General features: G+C 43.1%; 1 protein-coding gene across 2 annotated transcripts; it reads right to left on the bottom strand.

The window, feature by feature from the left end:
- Positions 1–1176: 1176 nt before the first annotated feature.
- On the bottom strand, positions 1177–22392 carry LOC124615836 (protein lethal(2)essential for life-like). Of its 2 annotated transcripts, none has more exons than XM_047143986.1 (4): positions 22255–22392; positions 14237–14467; positions 6563–6784; positions 1177–1451 (listed from the first exon to the last, which is right to left on the bottom strand). In XM_047143986.1, exons 2-4 carry the CDS (start codon positions 14465–14467, stop codon positions 1332–1334), a joined length of 573 nt encoding a protein of 190 aa, XP_046999942.1. In that variant the 5' UTR covers positions 22255–22392; the 3' UTR covers positions 1177–1331. The 2 variants fall into 2 exon arrangements, with proteins under 2 accessions (XP_046999942.1, XP_046999944.1); XM_047143988.1 differs by lacking the exon at positions 22255–22392 and adding an exon at positions 14680–14687 and having other exon boundaries at positions 14237–14470.
- Positions 22393–24545: the final 2153 nt, after the last annotated feature.

The raw sequence follows: 24545 nt of genomic DNA, 5'->3' as shown, positions 1-24545 counted from the left end.
ACACACACACACACACACACACACACGCAGCGGCCAGAGACTGTGGTCACTTGTTCTGCATGAATATGTGTGTGTTTGTTGTCTATTTTCGACAAAGGCGCTGTTGGCTGAAAGCTCGCTTTCTGACAGTCTTTTTGTTGTGCTTACCTGCAACTCAACATCTATACTAGATGGTGAGTAGCAACTACCCTTTTCATAATATTGTTACATTCCATCCTGGATTTTCCATTGTTTGATTGTGCCTGACTTGGTACAGACTTGTTGTAAATTACATTTCTGTATTAATTACCTCTTAAGAGTAAGATCTCTGTTTGCTGTTTGTTTTCTTTGCTTCTCTTTTGGTATGTATGTATCATTAATTTATGTGTTGAGTGTGTCACTGTGAAAATGTCAGTGTCTACTGATTTTTTTTCCATGTAAATGAATACACAAAGTATCTTCACCTTTCAGCTATCTGTCTCCGCTTTCTTTAGTGTGACTTTCTTGCTGATTTAAGCTCTGTATGGCTTTAAGACTGACAATTTATAGTTTGGTTGTTCTCCTTTGTGCTGCAGTAAAATAATAGTTTTCTCTATACAAATTTCACGTATGCTTTTTTCTCTGTGTAAACTTCACAAAGTATCTAATGGCCAGTAGCAACACGTATTGACAGTGACTATAAAAAAGTACAATAGTTTAATGCAGTGTAGATGTCTTTCAGCCCTTGTGTAATATTTAAGAAGGGACAGGGTCTATACTTTTATCAGTAACAGCACTTCAGCTGTTGTACAACAAAGCTATTACACTGAAATATGTCTTTTACCTTCTTAAACTGAAAACACAAGTCAGTTGAACTTATTTTTGCTATGTAAATATTGCGACATGTGTGTAAGGTGAATGTTGTAACTGAAGTCAGATGTAAAGTATTTCAACAAAGAACATTGCAAGAGGAAGCCATGAGGCAACCAAAACATATATTTTAAATAGAAAAATTGTCTGAAAGGGAAATACTGATTTAAATTTTTTGCCTCATCAATGTTATTATCTGGCAACTGATCCTGAAGATGTAAGTTATCCATAACCTACAAACGTTTGAAATATTTCAGGAAATTCGTCTATTTTTATGTGACATCACAATCTTCAGTGGTCTATATTTATTTCACCATTGTTGACGAGTTCATGGAAAGAAGGGCATGATTAAGTCAAAATTATTTAGTTTTACTTAAAAATGCTTCAATACATGTATGAAAAAGAGAGAGAGAGAGAGAGAGAGATCACTGTTATACAATTGTTACATTGGTAGAAATGGCAAGAAAGCTTATAAAGGAGTTCATCTGCAGATAAGTGTAGCCCTACTTCTCCTCCTTGATTTCAATTGTAGTTGGCTCTGGGGAGGCAGGCGCTGCACTCTTCACAGCGGGCACTCCAGTCTGGATCACAGGCACCACACGTTCGCCTGCTGCCACAGCCGTCTGTAACATGTCATTGTACATAAAGAATAAATTTAAAAAATGTTGAAAAATAAAAGAAGATAAAATCATTTTTACACAAAATCATTTTTACACAAAATCACTGACTTCAGCACACAGCTTACTGTCTTTGACAGACTAATCAGCAAATTAAAAAACATACTGAAGTATTTTGATAATGATAGTTACCAAAGATCAGTGTTCACTACCAGCAGTGGCTACTATTGTTTACTTTGTTCAGTCTAAATCTGGATAATGTTCTGACTGCAGAAAGCAATTATATTTGTTCATCAGTGGAGTGATAGATTTTTGTATGCGTGACTTTTGTTTCAAGTTGAAAGAAACAAAATGCATGGAATTACACAGTATTTTTTGAAACCTCTTACCCATTATCTTTTGTTAGTCATTTTCATGTTAAATGTTTTTCACTGTACATATTTTGTTGTTTTCATATGTGTATAAAATTCTCATTTTTTCCTCAAATTTTCCTCAATTTTCTGATACAACTTTAACAGACGTGTACAGGTCTCACACTATATGCCTCTGTAGTAAAACTGAGGGCTCAAATGATCCAGAGACACTTGTATCTTTTTCATCCTTCAATTAATTGTGTCTCTGCAGTCTTTATAATCAGTTTCTTCTAAAGCTGTACCCATTAATTGATGTGAGAGAATGGAACAGAAAATGACCACACACATCTATGAATGCATGTGATCAACAATGTGGCAGAAAGTTGCATAATTTGCTGCAGGCGGGATAGGGCAAGAGGCTCCACACACCACTAGAGCACTGTTTTGAGCTATTGACACTACAAATATGCCAATTCACAGGGAGAAGTTTGCCATTTCGACCACTCATATCAAGTGCCCCATCATTGTCAGGGAAGACATCAAGCATGAAGAGAAACAAGTGGCCTTCAATAATTTTCACGTAGTCCACAGCTGCTCCCTATGATTATTACTACTGGCTCAATGGAAGGTAAGACAAATGCCCCTCGTAGCATAATGCTGCCCCCACCGTCCTGTGCTGGTGCATGTTTCGAACAACTGTTCACCTGTATGAGGTGTATCCAGACAACCATTGATCTAATGTAACAAGAAAAATTATTCATCTAGCTAGGCAACAGTTTTTCACTGATCAGTCTTGCTGCTTCTATACCCAGTGAAATGGTAATTGATGTCAGTGCAATATCAGCCGCCATCAAGTCAGATGCACTTTAAAACGTACGCTGCCAGTCATGCCGCTGCAGCTGCCACCATGGCATGAGGATGCTGCCATGAACGGTTATGCCACTGCCAATGAGATGCAAGCATCCCCTCTCCAGAGCTCCATCAGTGGGTCCACCTAAACTAAACATTGATGCACAGAGCCCATTTTGTGAGTATGCAATTTCATTATATTTACAGACTTTTATAGCAGTCAAGACTCATCATCTACAGACTAGTCATTGTATTGAAGAGTGACGGAATCATAAACCTATATGTCAACTTTCACATCTACTGTTAGCAACTGACACTGCAACTACAGCAAACAGTTGTGTGTTACTTCTAGTATTTGTATTAGATGTAGAATAAAGTAATATATGAATTCTCTGTCCACAGACTGCATCTGTTCCTCACTCTTGTACCCATTAAAGAGCCTCAAAGTGTGCACAGGACGTTACAATAGTCTGCTGCGGAGCCCAATGTTCAACTATATGCACTTAACAGAATGCTCCAAAACACTTGTGCCTCTACCAGCATTATACTCTGTCAACAGATCAGCTAACGATCACTGCCTAGCCTGATATGCAGAGTGAGTAAACCTCAGATCACAGCAGTTATGATGATTACACCAAAATACCATTGCAGAACATATTAGTTTACTTTTACTATTCTTCACATTTCCCCTCCCAAATGATCTAAAAGATCTGTATTTGTTGCCAATTACCATAGTGTGTTGTTATGACATCTTTACACATTTTCTTTTTCTGATCATCAGATGTATCCCTTAGATAATAAGAGAGTGAATGTACCAAATGCCAAAAAATAAAATAAAATAAGTTGGATCTGCAGAAAAGTTGTAAAATATTCACTGAAGACCTGCATATTGTCATAGTGGTCTGTGTAATGTGTGAAAGTGTCAAAGAAATGTTCAATGAATTTCAGCAGCAAATGCTACAGGAAAGGTAATGTGTATCGCGGACATTCTTACAGTCCAGAAATGATAAACTCAGAAGAGCCACTTTGCAGAAATTCTGGATGCGCAAGGTGCCAAATTGTCCTGCTGGAGTTGCCCAAGTCTGTCAGAATGCACAATGGACATGAATGGATGCAGGTGATCAGACAGGATGGTCACATACGAGTCACTGTGAGAGTCATATCTAGACATATTGGGGGTCCCAACCAATAGCACATGCCCCACACCATTACAGACCCTGTACCAGTTCGAACATTTCCCTACTGACATGCAGGGTCCATGGATTCATGGGGTTGTCTCCATGCCCGTACATGTCCATCTGCTCGATACAATTTTAAATGAGACTGGTCCAACCGGGCATCATGTTTCCAGTCATCAACAGTCCAATGTTGGTGTTGATGGGCCCAGGTGAGGTGTAAAGCTTTGTGTCGTGCAGTCGCCAAGGGTACACAAGTGGGCCCTTGGCTCCGAAAGCCCATATCGATGGTGTTTTGTTGAATAGTTTGCGCACTGACACTTATTGATGTCCCAGCATAGAAATCTACTGCAATTTGCAGAAGGGTTGCACTTCTGTCATGCTGAATGATTCTCTTCAGTCGCCATAGGTCCCGTTCTTGCGGGATCTTTTTCTGAACACAGCGATGATGGAGATCTGATGTTTTTTCGGCTTCCTGATATTCACAGTACACTCTTGACTGGGAAAATCCCCACTTCATGGCTAGCTCGGAGATGCTGTGTCCCATCACTCATGTGCTTACTATAACACCACTTTCAAACTCACTCATATCTTGATAACCTGCCATTGTAACAGCAGTAATTGATCTCCCAGTTGCGCCAGACACTTGTCATCTTATATAGGCATTGCCGATCACAGCACCGTATTCTGCCTGTTTACATATCTCTGTATTTGAATATGCATGCCTATACCAGTTTCTCTGGCACTTCAGTGTATATCTCGTACAGTGGTCACAAGGCTTACCCTTACTATACATTTAAAAGAGAGATTTATGCACTGGTACCATTTGCAATTGGAAAAGGGAAGGGGCAAACTTATTCTGGTACACAATATACCCTCTACAGTAGGCCCTACAGTGGCATGTGGAATATCTATGGAGACGTAGTTTTAAAAGTATGTGTTTGATGGTAGGTAAATGCAGACAGTCCAACTCACATTTCAGTGGTTTTTAGGTTTGAAGGTAATAAATATACAGGCAGCAACCTACACAGATAACTCAGAGGTATACAAAGGTTGTCTCCTCTATGTTTGTTTCTCTTAAACTGAGTAAGTTCAGTTCAGACATGTAAGCTACACTGAGTAAGTTCTGTTAGGACATGTAAATTACAGAGATGACAAATGTATAGCAGAAAGCCCAAGTGGTACTCTGATATTTGAAGTTACTTTTTGCCACTGTGATTCACAGGAAGTTTCGTTATACACATTAGATGTCAGCACCAAAAGCAGACTGGTTAAAAGTATGGCACAGATGCTTCCTGAACATTTAAAATACATGTAAAAATGTGGAACAGACTTGCATGTTTCTAATGAACAGCTGTAGGACAGCTGTTAAAAGTTCGTGTACAATCCGAGAAAATACAATCCACAGGCTTGTGAAATTTTGTATGTGTAAAATCACTGTACCTGATCTTAAAATGCAGCATACAAAGTGCAAATCATACAGAAGCCACTACCGAAGGGCAAACCACAATAATACTGCTGTCCACATTATGTGTTGAACCAAACTGTCAGGAACACTGCCTGCGAAAAATATTGTATTCCCCAACAAGACCAGATTTCTTCTTTCAGAAACACTTAATACATGTTAACTTCCACATATGGGATTAACAACATCCATGTGATGCCCGGAAACACATGCATAAGAATCTGAGAATTAATGATTGCTGTGGAATGATGTGTAACATAATGAAATGAATCTCTCACTTCTGTGCTGTTGCAAAACTACCTGACATTAAAACTGAGTGTTGGAGCTGTACTCAAACCTATATTCTTACAATCAGTAGTGTAAAACCAGCAAGTTGTGCAGCAGAGCTTCTGAGAAATTTGGAAGTATGACAAGATGTTGACAGATATAAGCTGTGATGTGTGCCGCAAAGCATGTATGAATAACTTAACTGGTAAGAGTATTTCACATAATGGAAAAGTTCAAGGTGGAGTTTCAGTCTGATACACAGTTTTGATCTCTCAAAAAGTGCAGCATAATTATCAGATCATTTTTCTTCACAGTGAAGACCAATACCGCATTAATGTAGTTAGATGATCTGACAGAATACACTTTTCCATAGCTTGCGCTATGCCACATTTACCCACAGTGCAAGTAGTTTTTAGACTCAATGTTTTTGATTAGGGTTTCTCAGCAGACTTGTTCTCAACACAAAGAAAGATATGTTATTTGAACATACAGAATGAAAGCCAGCAGCATTGTTGCTGATTTAGTGTATGGTTTGGGTTCAGTTTGAGAATGACTGTTACGTTGCTTGTCGCAACTGCTATATTGTTGTGTTTCACATTGCTTTGTGTAAAAGTTGACTCTGTCAGTTGTTATTAGTGTGGTAGAAAGTAGTATATCCAAGATTATTAGTGGTGTGAAGAAGCCAAAAGGCAGGTATTTTTGTGTGTGAAAATCCGGGTTTGAGCCACCTGATCAGTAATAGTAGCTTTAACACTCAATGTTAAATTTTAACACAGTTTAATGAAAGCACTGATATGAGATGACAGAAATGATAAAGTTAGGAATGGAAGCAATATTTTTGTTGGTGTTGAAGCAATAACTTCCAACATTTGGAAATGAGGAGGACAGAGGAAAGCTCTGAAGAGTAGCATGGAGGAAAAAAGGAAACACATGAGTGTCCAAGTACAAGTGTCATGATAAAGCTATATGTTAAAGATGCAAACAGTGAAAACATTGAGAAGACAGTACCTTCTTGGGGGCTGTGACAGTGAGGACGCCGTCCGAGGACAGGTTAGAGACAACAGCGTCAACCTCGACGTCCTTCGGCAGCAGATATCGGCGCACAAAGTGCCGGGAGACAAAGCCATGCTCGTCGGGTCGCTCCTCATGCTTGCCCTCGACGATGACTGCATTGCCCACCGTCTTGACTGTGATTTCATTGGGAGTGAACTGCTGCACATCCAGGCTCACCTGTCAACCATTCAACCACAGAATTTTTCCCACATTCTCCTCAGACCTCAGACTTACCACTCATAGTGATGCATTGAGATTATTCAAAACTCATATTAAGACTTTGAGTACCAGCTATTTCTGCCTGAAACCACCATACTTTTTTATTTTTCTGTTTTAAGTACCAGTGCCTTTAGCGTGAAACCACTGGTAATGTTGCAAGAAAGAGACATCTAGTGGTCCACTGAGGTACTTCTATGAATGAATGTACTCCATTGAAGCAATCATTTATAGTGTACAAAGCAACAGTCTGTGCAGAAATTGTGCTAAATGACTGTAGGAGATTGTGACATTTTTTTCTTTTTTTTTTATTTATTTCTTGAGGAGATCATTGACAGAGAAAGTTAGTACATCTAAAGTTATTATACGAGGTGCATTCAAGTTCTAAGGCCTCCGATTTTTTTTCTCCAGACTGGAAAGAGAGAGAAACATGTGCATTGTTTTAAAATGAGGCCGCATTCATTGTCAATACGTCCCAGAGATGGGAGCACCGTACGGCAGATGTATTTTTACCGCCAGCGGCGAGAATGAGAACTGTTTTAAATACTTAAAATGGCGACGTTTTCCTTACTTGAACAGCGTGCAATCATTCGTTTTCTGAATTTGCGTGGTGTGAAACCAATTGAAATTCATCGACAGTTGAAGGAGACATGTGGTGATGGAGTTATGGATGTGTCGAAAGTGCGTTCGTTGGTGCGACAGTTTAATGAAGGAAGTACATCATGTGACAACAAACCGAAACAACCTCGGGCTCGCACAAGCCGGTCTGACGACATGATCGAGAAAGTGGAGAGAATTGTTTTGGGGGATCGCCGAATGACTGTTGAACAGATTGCCTCCAGAGTTGGCATTTCTGTGGGTTCTGTGCACACAATCCTGCATGACGACCTGAAAATGCAAAAAGTGTCATCCAGGTGGGTGCCAGGAATGCTGACGGGCGACCACATGGCTGCCCGTGTGGCATGTTGCCGAGCAATGTTGACGCGCAACGACAGCATGAATGGGACTTTCTTTTCGTCGGTTGTGACAATGGATGAGACGTGGATGCCATTTTTCAATCCAGAAACAAAGCGCCAGTCAGCTCAATGGAAGCGCACAGATTCACCGCCACCAAAAAAATTTCGGGTAACCACCAGTGCTGAAAAAATGATGGCGTCCATGTTCTGGGACAGCGAGGGCGTAATCCTTACCCATTGCGTACCAAAGGGCACTACGGTAACAGGTGCATCCTACGAAAATGTTTTGAAGAACAAATTCCTTCCTGCACTGCAACAAAAACGTCCGGGAAGGGCTGCGCGTGTGCTGTTTCACCAAGACAACGCACCGGCACATCGAGCTAACGTTCCGCAACTGTTTCTTCGTGATAACAACTTTGAAGTGATTCCTCATGCTCCCTACTCACCTGACCTGGCTCCTAGTGACTTTTGGCTTTTTCCAACAATGAAAGACACTCTCCGTGGCCGCACATTCACCAGCCGTGCTGCTATTGCCTCAGCGATTTTCCAGTGGTCAAAACAGACTCCTAAAGAAGCCTTCGCCACTGCCATGGAATCATGGCGTCAGCGTTGTGAAAAATGTGTACGTCTGCAGGGCGATTACGTCGAGAAGTAACGCCAGTTTCATCGATTTCGGGTGAGTAGTTAATTAGAAAAAAAAATCGGAGGCCTTAGAACTTGAATGCACCTCGTAATGTAAAGTTGAATTTCTGCTACTGCTTTTATGAGTGGTGCCAGTATGTAGTTTCAATATAAAAATTTATTAAATTTAGGCCCATTTTTGCTTGTTGTTTAGGACTATAATTTGTCTTACGTATTATAAGTCCATGGAAGTTTCAAGATGTGAGATTGCATTACATGAAATGATAGGTGCTGAAAACTGTATGTCCTAGTGGTTTAAAAGTAAAGCCACATCCTTAAAACAATTTATTGTTTACTTTTTGCTAATTTCGTCTTGTATTTGTTTCTTACTTTGAGAACAAAAGTTAATTTTGCAATAAAATTAAAATTTTATCCCAAGCAAAACAACCTCCTTAAAACGACTGAGAATTTACTTTTTTCCAGTTTCTTCTTTTATTCATTGCTTACTATGATAATGGTTACTTTTGTGAAAAATTTTAAAATTATATTTATTTTCATGTTGTTGGGGCTTGAAGGGTTAAATGGGAGGAGGAGTCTGATTAAAACACATTCAAGGAAACATAGTGGGCAGACAGTGATGCAACTATAGTGGCAAATGATTATGTCCCAATTGTTCACACAGTCCTGTATCATCATAGGTATAATTTTTCTTCACCTTCCGTACATAAACTGAAAGGAGCTATAATAAACTTCAGATTTTTTGTTGGTGAATTGATGATGTAGTTTCATCTTCAAGTTAACTTGCTGTCATGCCAAAAATATTGCAAATTGACTAAAGCACTCATTTCTTTTGGCATATCAATCTCAAGTACTCTTGTATCTTCTGTCATTTCTGTAGATGCATGCCTTGAAGTGAGCTTTTGAAAGAGGTTGCTTTGTAAGTAGACTTGTTACTTTTTCGTATTTCTATTTTTATGAACATCTCATGTTTCCCACTTTCTTTTTCAAATCAGATAAAGTCAATATAAGTCTCCTTTTTACAACATATCTCTAGAAGAGCATTGCATGCCTCATTTCTGTTGTGGTACTACGAGGTTGACTAGTATTAAATTGCTGCAATCGCTGCTCTTTTATCACCAGTCTCATACAAAGCCGTATTCATCAACTCATCTGAGACAAATGAGAATGGACAAAAGCTATGAAAGTGTGCAAATGTCGCAATACAGGGGTGTGGTGGTGAGTCCCACATGCTGCCTTGAGTGAGAGGGAGACCTCACTGCATACGGGCATTCTTGTAAAGTATCGCCACTAAAGAGGTGCAAATCAACAGAGCAAAGTTGAACTGGTCGACTTTGTCAGGAGGTCAGGCTGTCCTGACCAACCAAGATTGGGAGCCAATTACTTAATCAGCCGACTAGCCTACACAGTGCACAATATTCGGACCAACTCATCCAAGTCAGTACAGGGTTGAACAAATTCTAGCGTTGTAACTTTCATGGCTAATTAGCCATGTATGTCAGCAAAAGCAAAGAAACTAACTGTATCAGGGCAAACGTCTTTAAGACGCAGTATTGTGGGCAATGGCTTGCATTCACAGTGCTTGCAACATGATGAGATATGTGATACTAGCTTCTAAGGTAACTATGTTTCATTATCTTCCACTGGTAGATTTGAGACCACAGAAAGAGACGGATCACATCACCTTATAAGGAAGAGTGGATTTTACTGGCTTCTGGGTCATTGAGAGAGGAAGAACAAAAGCCCTGCTATGATGGAGAAACCCAAAAAGGGAGACCACATCTGGCATTGATAGAGGGTGGGCGCATCAGCTGCCAACAACACAGATTAATGTACACTGAGGCAACAAATGTCTTGGGATAGTGATATGCACGTACACAGATGATGGTATCGTGTACACACAGTATAAAAGGGCAGTGCATTGGTGGAGCTGTCATTTATACTCGGGCGATCTATGTGAAAAGGTTTCCAACTTGATTGTGGATGCACGAGGAGAATTAACAGACTCTGAACCTGAAATGGTAACTGGAACTAGACACACGGGACATTCTATTTCGGAAATCGTTAGGGAATTCAGTACTCCCAGATACACAGTGTCAAGATCGTGCCGAGAAAAACAAATTTCAGGCATTACCTCTCTCACCAAGAACAATGCAGTGGCCGTTGCCCTTCAGTTAACGACTGAGAGTAGTGGCTAGAGTTGTCAGTGCTAACAGACAAGCAACATTGTGTGAAATAACCGTAGAAATCAATTTGGGACATACAATGACCACATTCGTTAGGACGGTGCGCCGAAATTTGGTGTTAATGATCTATGGCAGCAAAAGACTAACGCAAGTGTCTTTGCTAACAGCACGATGTCACCTGCAGCACCTCTCCTGGGCTCGTGACCACATTAGTTGGACCCTAGACGACTGGAAAACCGTGGCATGGTCAGATGAGTGACGATTTCAGTTGGAAAGAGCTGATAGTACGGTTCGAGTGTGGTGCACATTTCATGAACCTATGGACCAAGTTGTCAATAACGCACTGTGCAAGCTTGTGGCGGCTCCATAATGGTGTGAGGTGTGTTTACATGGTATAACTGGATCCTCTGGTCCAACTGAACTGATCATTGACTGGAAATGATATTGTTTGGCAATTGGGAAAACATTTGCAGCCAAACAGTGATGGAATTTTTATGGGTGACAATGCACCATGTCATCAGTCCACAGTTGTTCACGATTCGTTTGAAGAACACTCTGGACAGTTCGAATGAATGATTTAGCCACCCAGATCACCTGACGTAAACCCCACATTTGTGGGACAAGCGAGAGGTAAGTTTGTGCATAAAATCCTGCACTGGCAGTGCTTTCGTAATTATGGATGGCTGTAGAGGCAGCATGGCTCAATATTTCTGCAGGGGACTTCCGACGACTTGTTGAGGCCATGCCACATCGAGTTGCTGCACTATGTTGGGCAAAAGTAAGTCCAACGCGATATTAGGAGGTATCTCCTAAGTTTTGTCACCCCATTGTATATAGACGTATATTCTGCCACACAGTACTGAAAAATTTCTTTTGTGGACCTGTCTCACTCATGCGTAAAAAGTCGCCACGGTATTTTGGTTTCATTCACTTTTCCAGTCGAATTCAATTAAAAAAATGTCTTGGCCTTCTAAACAGTTAGCTGACTCGTTAACAGCCATCTAGCGTACTCTTCGTAGCGATCAACAAAGTGGCAAAGGTGATTGGTCAACGATCCAGAGACCACATGCTGCCTACTGTGACAAGGGTCATCGCATGAAGACTTGAGATGAGTGTTAACTAGAACTCTGTGATGTGTACCTAAAGAGCATGTGTCCACCTGTGACACCCTATGTGAACTGCAGAACCATCGCAACCTTTTGCACTCCCATGTCTTTGACAGTAGCGTCATATGTGGTAATTTTGTATGGAAGAGCCACACTATCAGTAGAAGCCTTAACAATGCACGGCACTGAGAGTTCAGTTTACAGGTAGCTTTGACGTTCCTCCTCTAATAAGCCTTATGGATTTTACGATTTGTCAGAACTGATACTGGTCCCATTGGGTCCCAGTATTGTTCGGATGAAGGCTAATCTTCTGACTAAATAAGGAGGCCCCCAGTTTTGGGTGGTGATATGGCTGGACCTCCAGCCCAAGCCAATTGGCTCAACTATTCTCTCTCGATCAGCACTCGTATAGTGTCGGTGTCTCGTAAGAAGTGAGAAGAGGAGAAGGGAAACGGCCCGATCAGTCGCTCCCTCTCACCTGTGACAGCCAAGGTGACATGTTGGCACTTTCCTCTCAGCAACGTTTAGATCTGATTAATCGTAATGTGTGTGCAGTGGGCCCGACGTCAAAGCCATCCCCCTCCCACCCTCATAATGACCGACAAATTGTGCTGCATGCCTCAAACTGGTTTGGCCAGTGTCTAGTCATTCACTGATCAGTCTGGCCTGGCAACGGAAGACAGCAAAACGAAAGCTGAAATTTTAAATTTAGCATTTGAGAAATCTTTCACGGGGGAGGATCGTACAAACATACCGCCGTTTGAGTCTCGTACAGATTCCCGTATGGAGGACATAGTGATAGACATCCCTGGGGTTGTGAAGCAGCTGGATGGGTTGAAAATAAATGAATCGCCAGGTCCTGATGGGATTCCAATTCGGTTTTACAGAGAGTACTCTACTGCATTGGCTCCTTACTTAGCTTGCATTTATCGCGAATCTCTTGCCCAATGTAAAGTCCCGAGCGACTGGAAAAAAGCGCAGGTGACGCCTGTATATAAGAAGGGTAGAAGGACAGATCCTCAAAATTACAGACCAATATCCTTAACATCGGTTTGTTGCAGGATTCTCGAACATATTCTCAGTTCGAATATAATGAATTTCCTTAAGACAGAGAAGTTGCTGTCCATGCATCAGCACGGCTTTAGAAAGCATCGTTCCTGCGAAACGCAACTCGCCCTTTTTTGACATGACATCTTGCGAGCTGTGGATGAAGGGTATCAGATGGATGCCATATTCCTTGACTTCCGGAAAGCGTTTGACTCGGTGTCCCACTGCAGACTCCTAACTAAGGTACGAGCATCTGGGATTGGTTCCCAAGTATGTGAGTGGCTCGAAGACTTCCTAAGTAATAGAACCCAGTACGTTGTCCTCGATGGTGAGAGTTCATCGGAGGTGAGGGTATCATCTTGAATGCCCCAGGGAAGTGTGGTAGGTCCGCTGTTGTTTTCTATCTACATAAATGATCTTTTGGATAGGGTGGATAGAGATGTGTGGCTGTTTGCTGATGGTGCTGTGGTGTCGGGAAGGTGTCGTCGTTGAGTGACTGTAGGAGGATACAATATGACTTGGACAGGATTTGTGATTGGTGTAAGGAATGGCAGCTAACTCTAAATATAGATAAATGTAAATTAATGCAGATGAATAGGAAAAAGAATCCCGTAATGTCTGAATACTCCATTAGTAGTGTAGCGCTTGACACAGTCACGTCGATTAAATATTTGAGCGTAACATTGCAGAGCGATATGAAGTGGGACAAGAATGTAATGGCAGTTGTGGGGAAGGCGGATAGTCGTCTTCGGTTCATTGGTAGAATTTTGGGAAGATGTGGTTCATCTGTAAAGGAGACCGCTTATAAAACACTAATACGACCTATTATTGAGTACTGCTCGAACGTTTGTGATCCCTGTCAGGTCGGATTGAGGGAGGACATAGAAGCAATTCAGAGGCGGGCTGCTAGATTTGTTACTGGTAGATTTGAACATCACGCGAGTGTTACGGAAATGCTTCAGGAACTTGGGTGGGAGCCGGCCGGAGTGGCCTTGCGGTTCTAGGCGCTACAGTCTGGAACCAAGCGACCGCTACGGTCGCAGGTTCGAATCCTGCCTCGGGCATGGATGTGTGTAATGTCCTTAGGTTAGTTAGGTTTAATTAGTTCTAAGTTACAGGCGACTGATGACCTCAGAAGTTAAGTCGCATATTGCTCAGAGCCATTTGAACCATTTTTTTGAACTCGGGTGGGAGTCTAGAGGAAAGGAGGCGTTCTTTTCGTGAATCGCTACTGAAGAAATTTAGAGAACCAGCATTTGAGGCTGACTGCAGTACAATTTTACTGCCGCCAACTTACATTTCGCGGAAAGACCACAAAGATAAGATAAGAGAGATTAGGGCTCGTACAGAGGCATATAGGCAGTCATTTTTCCCTCGTTCTGTGTGGGAGTGGAACAGGGAGAGAAGATGCTAGTTGTGGTGCCACGCACCGTATGGTGGATTGCGGAGTATGTATGTAGATGTAGTGCTGTCACGTACCTGGAAGCGATCCTTGTCGACGGCGATGGCCGATGTCCCAGAGTCTTGCCTGGCGAGCGATCGCCAGGGCCTGAGGTAGCCCGTGGGCCTGAGCAGCGGGCTGCGCACGCCCAGTCCAGACAGCAGCTCATCCCTGGACAGCCCCAGGCCGAAGTGCTGGTCCAGCAGGCGCCCCGTGCGAGGCTCCCAGTCGTCCCACCAATCGCGCCACAGCAGCGGTACCACGGACATCTGCTGGCGCACCAGACATCAGTCAAGCACAGGACTAATTGAACACGCTAGTACAAACAATAATAATGCTCTAAAACAGTGCGCTCGACTCATACTCGACAAAACGTCCGGACACTCTGTGACCAAAATGGCACTGAAACAGAGGATGACAGACTAAAGGCCGAAATACTAAATGTCTTTTTCCAAAGCTGTTTCACAGAGGAAGACTCCACTGTAGTTCCTTCTCTAGATTATCGTACAGATAACAAAATGGTAGACATCGAAATAGACGACAGAGGGATAGAGAAACAATTAAAATCGCTCAAAAGAGGAAAGGCCGCTGGACCTGATGGGATACCAGTTCGATTTTACACAGAGTACGCGAAGGAACTTGCCCCCCTTCTTGCAGCGGTGTACCGTAGGTCTCTAGAAGAGCGTAGCGTAAGAAAGTATTGGAAAACGGCGCAGGTCATCCCCGTTTTCAAGAAGGGACATCGAACAGATGTGCAGAACTATATCTCTAACGTCGATCAGTTGTGGAATTTTGGAACACGTGTTATGTTCGAGTGTAATGACTTTTCTGCAGACTAGAAATCTACTCTGTAGGAATCAGCATGGGTTACGAAAAAGACGATCGTGTGAAACCCAGCTCGCGCTATTCGTCCACAAGACTCTGAGGGCCATAGACACGGATTCCCAGGTAGATGCCGTGTTTCTTGACTTCCGCAAGGCGTTCGATACAGTTCCCCAAAGTAAGAGCGTATGGACTATCAGACCAATTGTGTGATTGGATTGAAGAGTTCCTAGATAACAGAACGCAGCATGTCATTCTCAATGGATAGAAGTCTTCCGAAGTAAGAGTGATATCAGGTGTGCCGCAGGGGAGTGTCGTAGGACCGTTGCTATTCACAATACACATAAATGACCTTGTGGATGACATCGGAAGTTCACTGAGGCTTTTTGCAGATGATGCTGTGTTATGTCGAGAGGCTGTAACAATGGAAAATTGTACTGAAATACAGGGCGATCTGCAGCGAATTAAAGCATGGTGCAGGGAATGACAATTGAATCTCCGTGTAGACAAGTGTAATGTGCTGCGAATACATAGAAAGAAAGATCCCTTATCATTTAGCTACAATATAGCAGGTCAACAACTGGAAGCAGGTAATTCCATAAATTATCTGGGAGTACGCATTAAGAGTGATTTAAAATGGAATGATCATATAAAGTTGATCGTCCCTAAAGCAGATGCCAGACTGAGATTCATTGGAAGAATCCTAAGGAAATGCAATTCGAAAACAAAGGAAGTAGGTTACAGTACACTTGTTCGCCAACTGCTTGAATACTGCTCACCAGCGTGGGGTCTGTACCAGATAGGGTTCATAGAAGAGATAGAGAAGATCCAACGGAGAGCAGCGCGCTTCGTTACAGGATCATTTCGTAATCGAGAAAGCGTTACGAAGATGATAGATAAACTCCAGTGGAAGACTCTGCAAGAGAGACGCTCAGTAGCTCGGTACGGGCTTTTGTTGAAGTTTCGAGAACATACTTCACCGGGGAGTCAAGCAGTATATTGCTCCCTCCTACATATATCTCGCGAAGAGACCATGAGGATAAAATCAGAGAGATTAGAGCCCACACAGATCGATACCGAAATCCTTCTTTCCACGAACAATAGGAGACTGGAATAGAAGGGAGAAACCGACTCAAGTACCCTCCGCCACACACCGTCAGGTGGCTTGCGGAGTATGAATGTAGATGTAGATTCTACACTATACAGGGAGACACAAAAGTCCGTTAACATTTGAAAATGCTCTAGTTGGCGGAATAACTTAGGTAGAGAGGTAAAAAATCGACACACATGCCTGAAATGACATGGGGTTTTATCGAACCCAAAAACGAGTGCAAAAACTCTCCAGCAGTTGGCACTGAACAGCAACACGTCAGTGGCACTGCATAAGAATCGTGTATAAAATGAACTCTAGAGAGAAAAGGGGGATCAGATCATTTGAACCCCTTACTTAAATGAACGTTCCGCCACCGGAACATCCATTCCAACACAGTCAATTATGCACAGCATGTTGCATCCACCCCAAAAACTTTGAACGTTTCTATCTTCCTAATTAAACTAGATAGACATTAAACTGAAAGTGATTTTTACACTGTTTGTTTAAATACATCAGCCACACATTGGAAAACGTAACGCTCTATTAACCAAAATTATATCTCGTTGCTGTAACTCTCTGGAAAATAACTAAATAACCGCTCATAGCTCTGCAAAAACAGTAACGTTTCTTGCCTTTACGTATCTAAATAAGTTCAAATGGCTCTGAGGCACTATGGGACTTAACATCTGAGGTCATCAGTCCCCTAGAACTTAGGACTACTTAAACCTAAGGACATCACACACATCCATGCCCGACGCATGATTCGAACCTGCGACCGTAGCAGTCGCGCCGTTCCGGACTGAAGCGCCTAGAACCGCTCGGTCACCGTGGCCGGCTCTAAATAAGTACTTCTGTCACTTATTGTTTCGTAAGTTACAGAGGAAGAACACCACATCACAATACTTTGGCATCTATTCATAGGCGTCTACGAGAAAAGGGATCATTCCGTGCCCGTCCCACCTTACTGACGTTTGTGGCATGTCGCAACACTCGGTCTGGAAGGGAATGAATATATTTTTATAGACACAGAGGTAACTGGGTTAACTAACCGAATAAATATTAGTTACATTATCACTCCCTTACGAATCGCCAGACTGGGTCCCCCGCACCGAAATATTCTGAAGATATCGCTGAACAACCTCTGAAATTTTGCCAGTGAAGTTCACATTAACTGCATAGGTTTATAGCCAGAAATTCATCTAACGGTGAGTGGCGGGAGGTACTTCCGCTCTCTCCCCCCACCCCCCACCCCCTCTCCCCCCACGCCCAATTCCATTTTGTGATTCGCGAATGATGCGTGGAAAAAAGAATGTCGTAAATCTCCGTGTTATATATAATAAATCCTCTAACTTCCTCGTTGTGATTACTTCGAGAGGCATACGGGGTTTTAAAATATGTATAAATCGCTAAGGAATGAATAGAGGACTTAAAAAGAAACAAAATTATTCCATGTATATGCACATATGGGTAATTTTTTATTTCCTTAGTTACTGGCAATTTTTTGCTTGACTCTACAGGTATTTTTTCTTTTCAAATATTGTTTTCTGAAAGCTAAATGAAATGCTCAAAATGTCTTCCATCAGCTCTACAACAAGCTTCTAGACGCCGCATCATGGACTGTCTTACTCACTCCCATAATCCAGATGTCTGCTGCATCTACTGAAATTCTTCTTGAACATGCTGGCGAAGAATGTCAATATTCGCAATAACTGTTGAATACTCTACGTCTTTCAAATGCCCCCAAAAATAAAAATCCAATTTACTGACATGAGGTGATCGAGAATGATAATATGTTGCTGCCCCACGACATGTCCAGTTATTTGGGCAATGCTGATTTAAAACTGTTCTTGCCTGAAGAGCAAAATGAGGTGGTGCCCCATCGTGTTCTGGAGGAATTGTAGTGGAAGGTCTTACGGTAAAATATTTAGATGTTTCATTAAAAATTCGCTACAAGATGCTCCAGTCAGTGTTCCAGTTAACTTGTCTTCAGTAGTGCCAGTCCACACAGCAACGTTAAACTGTTATTGATGTCTTGTTTCCAAATCTGCGAAAGGATTCTCATCCGTCCATCAATCAGTACTGTGAAAATTCTGTACTCCATTCCTGGTAAACTTTGCTTCATCATTGAATAGTACGGTAGATAGGAAAAGTCTTTTCTTGATTGAAAATCTGTTTCAGCAAGACCTTGCACACTCTGAAGGCGGCACGGATAAGGGATTTGCTCTCGTTACGTTTTACACACAGTCACGTAACTCACATTCTCAGTTTCTGCAGTTTCTCTTGTACTGCTGCCAGTATTGTCTTCACTGTGATGAAGTACTCGACCTTCTAAAATAGGTGTTCCAACACTATTTGGTCTTCCACAATGACATGACCATTGATCGGTAACTGTCAATTATGATATCTTTCAGCATACAAACGTCTGGCTTCAGACACAGTGCAGTTTGCGCATGTCCATACGTCAGATCATGTCCCCCGTCTCAGTACTAACAGGAGTTGTTTATTTACTAGTAAGTAGACTCTGACTTAACACTTATAAAGAAACATTTTCAAAGAAAAAATACCTGCAGAACCAAGTTGGAAACTTGAAAAGAAATTGAAACGAGGCAAACATGTAACAACAAGAAAAATAGTGTCTGTAGGCTAATTAAGAAAATAATGAAAACTGACCACCTCTGTATCTGAACATTTTTGCTTCTATTGGAGTCCTCTACCCATTCCGCAGAGGTTTATCACATATTAGCCAATGCGCTGTGTTTTGGAGGAAATAATGTGTTGCCCAACTCTTGGAATGTACACGCTCAGAATATTAACAGTATACTTCGCCTTGATGCACAACGCCTCTCTTGTAGCTTCTGCAACTGTAACATGATGAGCATTTGTGAAATGCTCTCGTGCTTTCTACACACATCAAAATAAGTTTTGCATCACCCCAGTTTCCAGAACTCCTGAAGATAGATGTTGACTGTGGATATTGTATCACAGACACAGTCCCTTTGACTGTTCAGAGATGTCACTAAACCCGCATGAGCAGCGCCTAATAGGCGGAGGGGGTACCACAGCCGATCAGTTCCAGTCATTCCACCAGGAAGGAGGTACACGGCTCGTGTTGTCTGTAGTTCAACCATGCCTAGATGGTCAATACCGCGGTTCGATCGTGTCCGCATTGTTACTTTGTGTCAGGAAGGGCTCTACACAAGAGAAGTGTCCAGGCATCTCGGAGTGAACCAAAGCGATGTTGTTCGGACATGGAGGAGATACAGAAAGACAGGAATTGTCGATGACATGCCTCGCTCAGGCAGCCCAAGGGCTACTACTGCAGTGGATGACAGCTACCTAAGGATTATGGCTCGGAGGAACACTGGCACCAACGCCAACATGTTGAATAATGCTTTTCGTGCAGCCACAGGCCGTCGTCTTCGACTCAAACTGTGCGCAATAGGCTGCATGATGTGCAACTTCACTCCCGACGTCCATGTTGAGGTCCATCTTTGCAACCACGACACCATGTAACGCGGTACAGATGGAACCAACAACATGCCGAATGGACCGCTCAGGATTGGCATCACGTTCTCTTCACCGATGAGTTTCGCATATGCCTTCAACCAGACAATCGTCGGCGACGTGTTTGGAGGCAACTCGGTCAGGCTGTACGCCTTAGACACACTGTCCAGCGGGTGCTGTTTTGGGGTGGCGTTATGTGGGACCGACGTACGCCGCTGGTGGTGATGAAAGGCGCCGTAACGGCTGTACGATACGTGAATGCCATCCTCCGACCGATAGTGCAACCATATCAACAGCATATTGGCGACGCATTCGTCTTCATGGACGACAATTCGCGCCCCAATCGTGCACATCTTGTGAATGATTTCCTTCAGGATAACGACATCGCTCGACTAGAGTGGCCAGCACGTTCTCCATACATGAACCCTATCTAACATGCCTGGGATAGATTGCAAAGGGCTGAGGGATCTACGCCGAATCGCCGTTGAGGAGTGGGATAATCTGGACCAACAATGCCTTCCTGAACTTGTGGTTAGTATGCCACGACGAATACAGGCATGCATCAATGCAAGAGGACGTGCTACTGGGTATTAGAGGTACCGGTGTGTACAGTAATCTGGAACCCACCACCTCTGAAGGTCTCGCTGTACGGTGGTTCAACATGCAATGTGTGGTTTTCATGAGCAATAAAAAGGGTGGAAATGATATTTATGTCGATCTCAGTTCCAATTTCCTGTACGGGTTCCGGAACTCTCGGAACCGAGGTGATGCACAACTTCTTTTAATATGTGTATAAGAACCCGTGAATTACATTTCCTTATGATTTTTTCAATGAATCTCAGCCTGGATTCAGCTGCTCTTACAGCTAGTTTCATATTTTTGTTCCACTTAAGATTGCTGTGGGCGGTTGCTCCAAAATATTCTACGAAAATCCGTTAATTAACTGTCAATACTGTCAATAATATAATTGAAGAATGATGGGGTTTTCCGTCCATGTATACACAATACGTTACACACGTTCAGAACCGTAATGAGGTGATCCTTCGCCCCTGGAAGAACTGCCAAAACTGCAGTCAGTCCCCCCCCCCCCCCCCCTCCACACTCCAAAGAGAAACTACCATTCTGTAATTTTTTCTACACAGATAAACAAATTTTATAATTTTGTAAGTAGGTATGTACGTTTAATAAAAACAAAGCATTATTCCTTCCATAATATATTAGCTAGATGGCCGAAAGAATTAACGCACCGCTTCCGGATTAGGGGAGGCGAACCGACCAGACTGGATGTGATTGTTAAGAGGTTTCCAATAAGCCAGCTAGGTGAATACCGGTCTAGTACGCACGTCTCACTGCATATACATACTTCGCAAACATTTGGACATGAGATTTACTCTGTACGTAAACAGATGGGTCACAGATTCCTTACCAGGAGTAGCAGTGGTGTCAGGAATGCCATGCGGCCACCAACTGTCACTAAAATTGCAAAATATAGTATAACAATGCCGATCACACGGAGAGACGTAGAAAACGGCAAGGAAAAAAAGAGGAAGATTCCCCCTATAACAAAATTAATCAGTCGTAGAAAAATTATTCTTGAATTATTTTTTTAATTACACCGCGGGTCATACGAACCAGAACCTGGCTGCAGCAGAATTTTATATCCCATCCAGCTTTTTTTGCTTTCTTCCTCCACTGTCGCGTATCCCTCCAATCCTCGATCGGTAGAGTTAAGAAAGCATCAAAAGCATCCGGTCAAGTAACATTGGTTTCTGCACTCGCTCACCGACCTACGAAATCCTACGATACCGTACCGAAACACTTGCCAGAAGTCCATTGCTGTCCTTCAGCGCGCTGTGTAGACTGCAACTGTGCGAACCGAGCACACTGTTGACACACTAATTTGCTCGGTGACAGTAGTTTCTTTCCATGATGCTGTTTGGGCGAAATGACACTGTAGAAATGTTACTGTGACTATAGCGTGCGTTTACAGCCGCGGGCCAAAGGAAAGGCCTGTTCTGGTAGAGTCTATGACAGAGACATAGGCAAAAGGTTGGAACACGAGGATTGTGAGAATTTACGTACCCTCCCCCCCCCCCCCCCCCCCCCCCCACCTTGGCTAATTCTTGAACCGGCTGTCTTTCTTTCTTTCTTTCCCTCAGTTTTTGCGTTTCCTCTTGTGCCTGCGCCCTGGTTGACCTCAATACGGCCCCTGTGTAAGCTGCAGCTTAGCATTTTTCACGTTGTTGAGTTGAAAGATGCGATAAATGAAATAACAAAATCCGTGCACAAATGCACCATTCAACCCCCTAGATATTTGGTTTAGAAATCTAGTGCTTAACGAGTAACCCACCGAGGCACACGTTTACTGCCAGCTAAACTATAGTACGGGCTTACTGCTTTTCATAAAACATACAGCAGTCACGAACAGCAAGTTGGCTGCTACAGCTGCAAAAAATTCAGTGAAAGCACCGCTCCAAGATAATACAACGAACAGATGCATTACATCGTCTGCTAAATAGTAACCGCCGTGTACGATCACGACACTCTGACCGCAGATACATCTCTTGATGCCTTCGGTAATCCTAAGTGTCAGCCAGTTTCTTCCTGGCGGAGCGCTACTAGCCAGGCGAAACTTACCTCTGCAGTTGCCTGTCGTTAAAGCGCGTCGAAATTACTGCCAGACCGTGGGGTGTGTCCGCGTTCTTATAGGGCCGCGGTGGAGCCTTCGAGAGCGCGTGCGCCCAGGAATACCGCGGCGACTCAGCGGCTGCCGAAATTAGCCGTGCCCTGCGCGCCTATGCACACCGGCAGCTGGGCGCTGGCTGCCGCGTGACGTCACGCGAGGTGACGCTGCGGCCAGCTGTCGTGTCATCCCGTGTGGCGGCTGGCAGCCGGCGCGGACAACCCCCTCTGTCTGCAGCTGCCGCGTCTTCGCGTCGCGAGCCTGCCGACAACACGCACAAGAGGGCGATTCAACGAAAACCTCAATTATGCATTGTTAAGCAAAAGAAGCAATACTACGATTGTAACTGCCGATGTCGCTGGATCAATATGGGAACACAGAGGGGACGTCTACTTCGGGGCCCAATGTTCAGAAGTGAACGCTGAACGGGTGTGGGCCGAATCGCTCCTGTCTACAACAGCACTGTAAAGTGTCGTCAGATCTGCCACAGACTGCTGCCTGTTCTGCTTAGACGAGGCGCGCATCCCCCCGGCAAGCTCTCGTGATAGTCCGGTACCATGTCACCTACTCTCACGGATGGATCTAGGACTCGGTTCTGAGAGGGATCACACTTCGTTACTGTCTCTATCTCCTCCCCTCATCCCTCCTTCCAAATGTAACTTGCCATCTCCCCGTCACTTTTAACGTGCCACGGATACGTACGGCTTCAACAATTACAAAATTAAATTATATAAAATATGTTAATTCCCTCAGACTTCAAGAAGAATATAATAATTCAAATGCCAAAGAGAGCAGGTGTTGACAGATGTGAAAATTACCGAACTATCAGTTTAATAAGTCACAGCTGCAAAATACTAATGCGTATTCTTTACAGACGAATGGAAAAAACTGGGAGAAGCCGACCTCGGGGAAGATCAGTTTGGATTCCGTAGAAATGTTGGAACACGTGAGGCAATACTGACCTTACGCCTTATCTTAGAAGAAAGATTAAGGAAAGGCAAACCTACGTTTCTAGCATTTGTAGACTTAGAAAAAGCTTTTGACAATGTTGAGTGGAATACTCTCTTTCAAATTCTGAAGGTGGCAGGGGTAAAATACAGGGACCGAAAGGCTATTTACAATTTGTACAGAAACCAGATGGCAGTTATAAGAGTCGAGGGACATGAAAGGGAAGCAGTGGTTGGGAAGGGTTGTAGCCTCTCCCCGATGCTATTCAATCTGTGTATTGAGCAAGCAGTAAAGGAAACAAAAGAAAATTTCGGAGTAGGTATTAAAATCCATGGAGAAGAAATAAAAACTTTGAGGTTCGCCGATGACATTGTAATTCTGTCAGAGACAGAAAAGGGCGTGGAAGAGCAACTGAACGGAATGGACAGTGTCTTGAAAGGACGATATAAGATGAACATCAACAACAGCAAAACGAGGATAATGGAATGTAGTCGAATTAAGTCGGGTGATGCTGCGGGAATTAGATTAGGGAGTGAGACGCTTAAAGTACTAAAGGAGTTTTGCTATTTGGGGAGTAAAATAACTAATGATGGTCGAAGTAGAGAGGATATAAAATGTAGACTGGCAATGGCAAGGAAAGCGTTTCTGAAGAAGAGAAATTTGTTAACATCGAGTACTGATTTAAGCGTCAGGAAGTCGCTTCTGAAAGTATTTGTATGGAGTGTAGCCATGTATGGAAGTGAAACGTGGACGATAACTAGTTTGGACAAGAAGAGAATAGAAGCTTTCGAAATGTGGTGCTACAGAAGAATGCTGAAGATTAGATGGGTAGATCACATAACTAATCAGGAGGTATTGAATAGAATTGGAGAGAAGAGGAGTTTGTGGCACAACTTGACTAGAAGAAGGGATTGGTTGGTAGGACATGTTCAAAAATGGTTCAAATGGCTCTGAGCACTTTGGGACTTACTTCTGAGGTCATGAGTCCCCTAGAACTTAGAACTACTTAAACCTAACTAACCTAAGGACATCACACACATCCATGACGAAGGCAGGATTCGAACCTGCGACCGTAGCGGTCACGCGGTTCCAGTCTGAAGCGCTTAGAACCGCACGGCCACACCGGCCGGCTAGGACATGCTCTGAGGCATCAAGGGATCACCAATTTAGTACTGGAGGGCAGCGTGGAGGGTAAAAATCGTAGAGGGAGACCAAGAGATGAATACACTAAGCAGATCCAGAAGGATGTAGGCTAAAGTAGGTACTGGGAGATGACGAAGCTTGCACAGGATAGAGT

The sequence above is a fragment of the Schistocerca americana genome, chromosome 5 (genome assembly GCF_021461395.2).
Source record: "Schistocerca americana isolate TAMUIC-IGC-003095 chromosome 5, iqSchAmer2.1, whole genome shotgun sequence".
In the NCBI taxonomy this organism is placed as follows: domain Eukaryota; kingdom Metazoa; phylum Arthropoda; class Insecta; order Orthoptera; family Acrididae; genus Schistocerca; species Schistocerca americana.
This window is presented reverse-complemented; position numbering and strand designations above follow the sequence as displayed.